This window comes from Apium graveolens, chromosome 11 (assembly GCF_009905375.1).
Source record: "Apium graveolens cultivar Ventura chromosome 11, ASM990537v1, whole genome shotgun sequence".
Taxonomy (NCBI): Eukaryota; Viridiplantae; Streptophyta; class Magnoliopsida; order Apiales; family Apiaceae; genus Apium; species Apium graveolens.
The window spans coordinates 58156354-58166401 of NC_133657.1; the positions used below are offsets into that span (position 1 = coordinate 58156354).

Consider the following 10048-nt stretch of genomic DNA (forward strand, 5'->3'; position numbering starts at 1 on the left):
CTGGTCTGGTTCACAGACGACTAACCCCGATTCAGGTCTTCGTATTATAACCTTGATTACATTGTTAAGCTTGCCTCAACTTTATTGCTTCAGACACTGACTGTCAATAAACAACTGTACTTTCACTGAAATCCTTTATGGTACTTTAGACAACATCTTCATTAACCTCTGTCTATACCCTGTCTTCAATTCTTCAGATTCCTATGCTTCGAACGCTGTCTATCTTCAGTCAATGCCAATACACTGAAATCTTCCGGTAGTACTTGTATACTGAATCTTCAACATTTCTGAAACCCTGAAAGTCTTTAACCTTTGTTCTTTACTGAGGCATGATCATATTAATGAACTTTTTTCAGTGACCTGTAGACAGACTTTAGGCTTTCTTCTAATCTTCTGATTCTTTGTATTTGCCTTGTCTTCATTCTTCTTGATTTCTTGCGTAGACGTAGTATTATTAACCTGTCATGTTCTAGTGTTATTATCGTGTTGAGTTATCATGTAACTGTTCATACAGCTACGCAGTCATACCAACATAATTAGTTCTAAGGTTGATGATTGTTGCCTCAAGAAAATGATGTTCTTGAGACGAGTTAGTGTTGGGATGATGATTTGATGATTATTGGTGGTAGTATAGAGATTTAAGACGTAAACGAAACTCAGATTGTAATCGTAATCTCGCTAAAATGAACAAAACTCAATATTAAGTTTCTGCAGAAAGTCCCGACTGTATAAATTATAGTTTATTGAAAAGTAACATTTGATTAAGATAGAAAATGTTATAAGGATCGTTTAGGCGCTTGAATCGCTTGATTCGATTTACGGATCAAAAGTTATGACCGCTTTAGTAAAAGTGATTTACGCGACAAAAACTGCTACAAATTACGAACTTTGAGAATTGAAATGATCGATTTAAAAATATTCATAAATCATAAAATTTTTACAGAGAGTAGTAAATAGAGTTCCTTAACTTCTATAAAATTTCAAGTGAAAATAAGGAATTTTCAATTTTATAAAAATATCGGAACCAAGACCGCGCGATTAGAAAACCGTTAGAAGTCATAAGCGGAGCCGACGATGAAAATGTAAACGGACATAAGGTACTTCGAAAAGAAAGTGACCGTGACATGAATAAGTACTTGAAGGAATAATAAGGGTAAGTGAGTGGAGAGAACGAATAATAAGTAGCATATGTGTACAAGTCACTGTAAATAAGAATAGAATCTAATGAAACGATTAAAGTCCGCACTTATTTTATTCCAAGGGACTCGATGTCCACTTGCGAAGTATTAAATACATCGAATTTATTTAGAACGATTTTCAAAGATCATATTCTCTCAACTATATTTTACTTGAACAACGAATATTATTTCGGTATGTTAGGTCACACAACACTATAGAAAGGGGTTGAATATAGTTTTTATACAATCAAATCGATTTAAAACACAAAGTAGTAGTTTATTCAATCATAATAAACTCTGTTATAGTAGGTTAAACTACTCTCTCAGTGATGAACAATATCACTAAGAGCTGCTAGGGTTACAAAGAATAATATTCTCATGAATGATAACACATATAGTGTAAACCCCAAACTGTGTTTATATAGTACACAGTTACAAGATATCTTCTAATTGATATGAAATATATCTCTTCCTAAAATATATCAATCAGATATTATCTTCTACAAGTCTTCTAGTCGTCCTACTCCAAAAGCATATCTTCCTTTATTTTAGTCCAGATCCTCTCCTAGAAATCAGCCGCACTTTACTTCTGAAGCATATCCTTCATTAAGTTCTAATATCATAAGTTCTGGTAACTTAAGTTCTGATATCTTCATGTCTTCAGTAAATCCTGATTTCCAGTAAGTCCTGATAAGTCCTGATATTAAGTTCTGAAACTAAACAAATCAGATTAGACATGACATCACAAATATATCTAACAATCTCCCCCAACTTGTAAATTATGAAAAATATACAAGTTAATAGATTTAATGATGTCAAAAATATTTAAGTACAAATACAATGAGAGTTTATTTAAACAACTAACTACAACTTATAGTCCTTGCAGCTTTTACCAATCTTACTGAATCAATCTGAATCTAAAATGATTCTTGACAAAGTTTGATATCAGCTTCTCTTCTGCATTTCTCAGGATTTGAGCTAATATAGCCTTGACTTGCTTCAGTTCTTCATCTTGACTTCCAATCTAGTAGATGGCAGTCCTAAGTGCTGAAATGTGATTTCTTTCCAAACCATCACCAAGTCTGATTACTCTTGGATGAGAAGAGTCTTTATTGTAGCACAGACATTTCTCTTTCAGAATAACTTCTATCTTATCAGAATTCTTCTTCATTGGAATTTCTCTTCCATCATCTTCAACTATTTTTGGAATAAATTCTGCAACCCTTGATCCAGAGATTCTGGCTTTATCCCTTATGGTCTTCATGATGAAATTTGACCATCTTCTGGTAACCTCAGACTTTAACTCCAAAAGATTATGAAAGAATTGAAGTTCTTTAAGAGATTTGTTCAGCACATCTGATTCTGACATTTTGTATGTTCTTCCATCTTTAAGAAATAGAATCAGCTTTTCCTTGACTTTACTCTTATCATGAGTATCCAGTACCACTTGAACAGATATAACCTTGTCAAGGTGTTTCTGTGTAACTTCCTCAAGTGGTTTGTCAGTTAATAAAAATGGATCTTTGATAGTTACTTCAACTCATGTTTTGATCTTGGCTTCGCTTGATCCTAACCCGGATCTGTCACTTGCTTCTCTGGCATCCAATCCAACAATCATGAAATCAGATAACAGTTGACTTTTCTTAGGATCTGATGGATTAACAATTTTCCATAGGAGTTTCTTCTTATCAGCAACTGTCATTTTGTTCAAATTAACTTGAGCTCTGTCAGAGGTTGATGTCTTGATAACTTGTTCAGGATTTGCAGATTCTTCTATAGCTTGTTGTTTTAAAATTTCTTCACTCTTAACAACTTGAGCTATGTCAGAGGTTGTCTTAGATTCTTCTATCATCTTTCTTCTTTTCAGAGTTTCAACAGTTTCATCTTCAGTAGCAGCATCTTCAAAGACTTGCACCAACTTGCACACATAATCCATCAGAATTTGAGGAATCTTCATTTCCTGCTTCTTGACTGTCTCCCCAACTTTTCCTTTTCCCTTGTCTTTGGGATCAGTAGTAGTTTGAGATCTAGTCCTTGATGTAGGAATCTCTGTGGCAGTTCTTTCTTTTATCACTATACCTTTCTCCTTAGGTCTGGGAGGTTTCTTTGCATTAGAAGCTTTAGATTTCGAATTTGTCTTCTCAGCAGCAAATCTAGCTTCTTCCTTCTTTAGAGTCTCTAAATCCATTCCAGGATTATGCTTGAAAAACATTTTTTTAGAAATTTCTTCATCAAGAGTCTGAATCTTGGGATCCTTATAGTAGACAGTAGTCTCCCTTCCCTTAATCTTCAAAGCTTGTAATAACTTCTGAGAGTCTTGACTTCCAGACTGAATCAGAACATTAAACTTTGTCATCAGAATTTGATTATCAGAACTTGCTATCAGAGTTTGAGTATTCACAGCTTCAAAACTTGAATTCTTTTGTGTAGAAGATTTGCTAGAATCAGAAATTAGTTTTTGTAAAGAAACTTGATTATCAGAACTTGCTATCAGAGTTTGAGCATTCACAGCTTCAGAACTTGAATTCTTCTGTGTAGAAGATTTGCTAGAATTAGAAATTAGTTTCTGTGAAGAAACTTTGCTGCTTTGCTAGCTTTGACATTGACTTTTGCCCTTGTTAGGGTTTCCCTAGTCATCTTCAGAATCATCCTTTTTCTTCAGTATTTGGCTAGGTGAGCATTTGGACTTAACTACCTTCTCCCCCTTTTTGGCATCATCTGACAGGAGTAGAGAAAGAAGAAGTTCCACTGAAGATTGGATTTCATTGAGCTGTGTCTGTTGAGCGGCCTGATTTTGCACGACCTCATCCAGTTGGGCCTGCTGCTTGGTTTGAACTTGCTCAATAGCTTCCACTTTTTCATGAATTGGTCTGATAAACCTATCTTGTCTAGCTTGAGCATCGGGTTCAGCTTATCAGCATTTTCCTGAAGTTTATCAACCTTTTCATGAGTCTTGAAGTGTAGACCTTGAAGATTCTTAGTACTGAGAGCAGTGACTTTAAGTTGGTGCTTGAAATCAGAATTTGTCAGCAACTCATCAGCTTTGGAAATATGTTCTTACTGAACATGTGAGCTAGGAATGAAATCATTATCATTCCATTTCTTTGTCCATTCCACTCCTCTAAAAGTTTCCTCCCATGGAACAGGAGCATCTTCTTCAACAAATTTAAGCAGTGCCTCCTTTCCAAGAATTGGAGCATTTACTGGAGCACTTGCTGGAGCACTATCTCCAGAATCTGATAAAATCTCATCATCTTCTGATAACACCAGAGTGTGTGTAACTGAAGGAGATTCTGGAACAACTTCATCTCTTTCAGGTTCCAAATCCAGAATTGGAGTAGTAGGAATTTCATCATTTATTATTGGAGAAACAGGTGGAGTTGACACTTGTGCTGGTGGTGCTTCCAGAAATAAGACAGTTGGAATATTCATCCTGTGAATGTCAATTTCAGGACTTAATACTGAATATTCAACTGTAGCAGTTTCTTTGAGTGGAGAGATATGAGGTGTGATCATTGTGTCTTGAACAGTGTCTTCAGGTTGAGGTGGAGCTGGCAAAGCTTCAATGAATATAGGTTCTGATGAGATCAGAGATTCCTGATCCCCTTCTTCAGCTTCTTCAGCATCCTCATATTGAGCTTGTGTAATTTTCACACCTGCTCTTTTCTTCTTTGATCTGGACTTTGGTTGTGAAGGAGTTGCTTGAGCAGCATCAGAACTTGAAAGTCTTTTTCTTTTCAAAATCCCAGAACCCTCAGCCTCATTCTATTTCTGAGAAGTTAACTCTTCAGCTTCTACCTCCTTCTGAAAAATTACCTTTTCAGCTTCTTTTGTCACAGGTTCTGATGCAAGAACCTGGACTTGATCATCCTCATCAGATTCATCCCCCAGAATAATCCTTCTTCTTCTCCTTGGTGGAGATTTAGGCACAGAGATAATCTTTTTACGCCTAGAGGATTTGTAAGATTTTACAACTAGCTCTTTTTGAGAAGTACCAGAGGTTTTGAATTTGAGAGGTGAGGTTCTGATAGTAGGTGATGATGCTTGTGGTTGAGAGGATTGAGCTGGTTGAGTATTGGTAGGTTGTGTAGGTGGAGGTTGTGCTGGTGCTACATCAGGATATATGGTACCGTATGTGTGGGGATCAGAATTTACTAAGAACTGTTTTATACATTGAGGAATTTGGAGGGGTCTTAGTACATTCTTCTTATTATCAGCAGATAATAAGTCTGTGAAAGCCCTTTTGTGAAGTTTAAAGGGTTCAATTGTCTCACTAAAGTTTTGAGGTGCATCGGAACAACATAAATTATATATAAGCTGACAGAATCTAGCAAAATATACTGTGTTGCTATCTTCTTTCATCCTATCACCTAGAAAACCCAAAATAGTAGTAGCATAATCAAAATGAGTTTGATTAAGAAGGGTATACCCAATTTAATGACTCATTATTGGAATAACATCAAAGTTGGAGCATTTGTTGGCAAAGGCCTTGGTAATACAGTTAAAAAAGAAGCTCCACTCCCTCCTAATGTAGGGCCTCTTCAGTTATCCCAGCTTGGATAAAGATTTTTCATACCCAAGATTTGCCATCATATTTTGAAGAGCTGACTCCCCAACTTGTGAACTGAAAGTACAATTTTTTGGTAGATGCAATGTTTGTCGAACAGTGGACAAGGTTACCAAGTGCTCATCTTCCCCAGTTGTAAAATGATGCTTGGGGACCCATTTTCACCACCATCATCATAAACTACAGACCTCCAAAACTCCAGAATTTGCTTGCCTGAGAGAATCTGTGGTTGGGTCAGAGCATACCCAAATTCACTTCGAGATAGAAAGTCTTGAATGAAGTGAAGTTCTGAAGGAGCCTCGTCCTTGTTGAGAATAGCCATGTAGTTGTTGGGGACAAACTTGGCTCCATCATAAATTAGATTCTTAGGTGCCATTTCTATGAAAAATAAAGTGAAAATCGTGTGTTTGCAAGGTGTTTGATAAGATGCCTGTAAGAAAGTCCGTCAGAAAATAGAGAGAGGGAGAGAGAGAGAGAGAGAGAGAGAGAGAGTAAAAGAAATAAGAGATAAGATAAGAGAGAAGTTAAAAGATTAGATAATCTTTTATCTCTAATATTTATACTCTTTCCACTCAACGACTCTTTTTGGAAGTAAAACCAACATTTTACACCTAGCAGCATGTAAACAGTCAAAACATTATTAGTGGGCACGTTAAACGTGCAGTAATTATTGCTCACATGCGGTTACCAAAACAAACACGCAACCCATTAACCAAATAATTATCACTATTTTTATCTTCACTTAATTAGTTTCCTATGAAATATAACCCTTACAGTAAATACTAAAAATAAGTCAAGTAATTAAAATGTGACACATAAGCATCAGAGTTTGAATCAGAACTTAACTCTTATCAGAATTTAACGGTTATCAGAACATGGCTTTTGTACTCAAAAAAATTGAATGACTGTTTCTATGATTCTTCACACAAATACTAACTAGTATCTTCAGAGTTTAATCATCAGAACATAATCAGAACTTGTCCTCAGAATTTATGCAAATAATACTTAACTGTTTATCTGAAACAACTTAATCGCCATAGTATTTTCATCATTCATATGGAGTGAAAATATGTGTATGTCCAAATGATCAGATAAGGATTAAAGTCTGATAAACTTTATTATATCTTAGAAATAAGGCCTAACTAAGAAAAATGCTTAAAATCTGTCTTGAATTGTGAAGTCTACTGTAGAATAAAGTTATGCAGGAATCCACCTCAACTGTTTGTGCTTCTTTTATGCATATTTTGAAATTCTTTAAACAGTGGCTTCTCAGTGTAAATGAGTTACAACTGCCATCAGAATTTATGTTGTTATCAGAATATTTCTCCAGTAATCAGAGAATGTGAAAAGTCACCAAGAAAAATCAATTTACTTTTCTAATGCATATAACTTAATACCAGCAATGCACTTGGATCTTCCCTCTCACATATTTACTCTAGATCTCAAAGGAGTACCTGATTTCAATTTTTCTTTTCTTTTATTTTCTTCAAATAAGTGAGGCTTATCAAGCATGTAGTTCATCCTTAAGATTTACTAACATCAGAATTTGACAGATAAGAAGCAATAATCTAGTTTGTGACTTAGTAATAAGATACACAAAGTAAATTTGACTAAGATCAAAATCAGAATTTGCTTGTGTCATGGATTTCCACATAAATAACTAATTCAAACATGGGATATATAGTTTGTTAAAGACTACTAAGTCATCATCTAACAAGATAATCCTTATTGGATTGAATAGTCACAGAACATTCAAAACACTTTCAGAGTTTATAGAATCACATCAAATAACAAGCAGTGTTTAATATGTAACAATTTAAGCACAGATTACTTTGAGATAAGATAATCTGTAAACACTGATCATAAAGTCTGATGTAAGAGAACAAAAACTAAACAGATTTTGAGAAAGAACCTGAAACCATTCCAAGTTCATTTACCAGTCTTGTAAAAGTAGCTTCATATAGTAGTTTTATGAAGATATCTGCTAGTTGTTGATATGTTGGAACACAATGCAATTCCACTGTACCTTCCATCACATGTTCCCTTATGAAATGGTACCTAATGCTGATGTGCTTTGTCATTGAGTGTTGAACTGGATTTCCTGTCATAGCAATAACACTTTGATTATCACAGTAAATATGTATTTTAGAAAATTCTAACCCATAGTCCAGTAGCTGATTCTTCATCCAAAGAATCTGTGCACAACAGCTTCCTGCAGCAATATATTCTACTACAACAGCTGATGTGGAAATTGATTTCTATTTCTTGCTAAACCAAGAAACCAATCTGCCTCCAAGAAATTGGCAGCTTCCATTAGTGCTTTTCCTGTCTATTTTGCATCCTTCAAAATCTGCATCTGAGTAACCTATTAGCTTAAAATCTGATTCTCTAGGATACCACAATCCTAGATCAGCCGTACCCTTGAGGTACTTGAAAATTCTTTTCACAACTATTAGATGAGGTTCTCTTGAATCAGCCTGAAATCTTGCACAAAGACAGGTAGCATACATGATATCAGGTCTACTTGCAGTTAAATAGATTAAAGAGCCAATCATACCTCTGTAGTTAAAAGCCTGCTTGTTTACGACCAGTTTCTCGATCAAATTGAATGGCATTATTCATGGTTACTTTAAAGGGACCCAAGGCATTCGACAAGGAGATCCCTTGTCACCTTATGTTTTCACTCTTTGCATGCAAATTTTATCTAGCCTACTTAACAGAGTTCCCCCAGATTTTCGCTATCACTGGCGATGCAAAGAAATGGGGTTAACCCACTTGTTTTTTGCTGATGATGTGCTCTTCTTTAGTCATGGTTCTCAGGAGTCAGTTATGCATATTCTGAACTCCATCAGAAAATTCTCAGCATGGAGTGGCCTAAATCCTAGTATCAACAAGAGCAACAGCTACTTATGCAACTGTGATAGCAACTTTATAGCTTGGTTTGATACTCTGCTGATTCCTCGAGGCACTCTTCCAGTTCGTTTCCTTGGAGTTCCTTTAATCACTACTCAACTTTGTGTTAACGATTGTATGGCTCTCATCAACAAAATAACGAGTAAATTAAACTCGTGGACTTCTCTGCTTTTATCTCTGGCTGGGAGAACCCTGCTGATCAAGTCGGTTATTCTGTCTCTTGAAGGCTTCTGGTGTAATCACTTTCTTTTACCAGCCACTGTTCATGCAAACATTCAGTCCCTCCTTACAAGATTTTTATGGCGGGGCAATATAAATCAAAAAGGAGGTGCTAAGCTTTCCTGGCAGACTGTGTGTCTTCCTCGAGAGGAAGGTGGTCTTGGCCTGAAAAACATGTGCGAATGGAACAAATCTCAGATTATTGGCCACCTTTTGAAGGTAGTGACGAAGTCTAACACCTTATGGGCTTCATGGGTAAACAGAACGGTGCTCAAAGGGAAGCATTTCTGGGTTACAAAAGTCCCCTCGGATTGCTCCTGGATTTGGAAAAAAGTGTTAAAGCTTCATCCCTTAGCAAGGAATTTTCTGTCTTACAAGATTGGGAATGGGGAGTCTATCTCGATATGGTTTGATCCTTGGTGGCATCACACTTGTTTAGCTTCTTCAGTGTCTTCGCCTATCATTTCTCAGAGTGGTTTGCATCATAGGGATACCCTTAATGTTCTTATACGAAATGGGGTATGGTCTCTTCCAACAGCCAACTCCCGAAGCCACCATCTTGATCCTTTGCTTTTGTCTTGGCTGGGAAACTTTGAGTATCCTTTGTTGCATGCTGGGCCTGATCTTCTTTTATGGAATGAGATTGATGTAAAGAAAATCAAAACATGGTACATCTGGGACTCTATTTGATTTAGAGCAGAAAGAGTTCCTTGGTATCAGGGCGTTTGGCACAAACTTCGAGTGAACAGGTTTGCTCACCATCAATGGATTGCTTGTCATGGAAGACTTCATACCTTGGCTCGTCTTCACAGATTTGGTTTGGTGGAAACACAGCAATGCTTTCTGTGTATCATTGGCCGAGAAACAGATTCTCACCTTTTCTTGCACTGCTCGTACAGTAACTGGATTCTTCAGAGTCTTATGTCTTCTTTCGATATCATCATTCAGGGAAATTCATGGAACAGTTTTATCACCTTTCTTATTCAGCTCCAGGATAAGACCAAGAGCATTTTAGCTCTCTGTGTTGCCCAAATCTTCTGCTACCATATCTGGCGCGAGCGTAATGCGAGAGCTCATGGAATGGGTATTTTTGGTCCTAGAAAACTGCTTGAAGCCATTAAGAAGGATTTTGTTGCCAGGCTTGACAGTTCGGTTTGGTTTTCTAAGGTCA

General features: G+C 36.4%; 1 protein-coding gene across 1 annotated transcript; it reads left to right on the forward strand.

The window, feature by feature from the left end:
• The first annotated feature begins 8505 nt into the window (after positions 1-8505).
• LOC141695525 (uncharacterized) lies at positions 8506-9567 on the forward strand. The gene has a single exon (XM_074499764.1). It carries the CDS (start codon positions 8506-8508, stop codon positions 9565-9567), a length of 1062 nt encoding a protein of 353 aa, XP_074355865.1.
• The last annotated feature ends 481 nt before the right edge of the window (positions 9568-10048 follow it).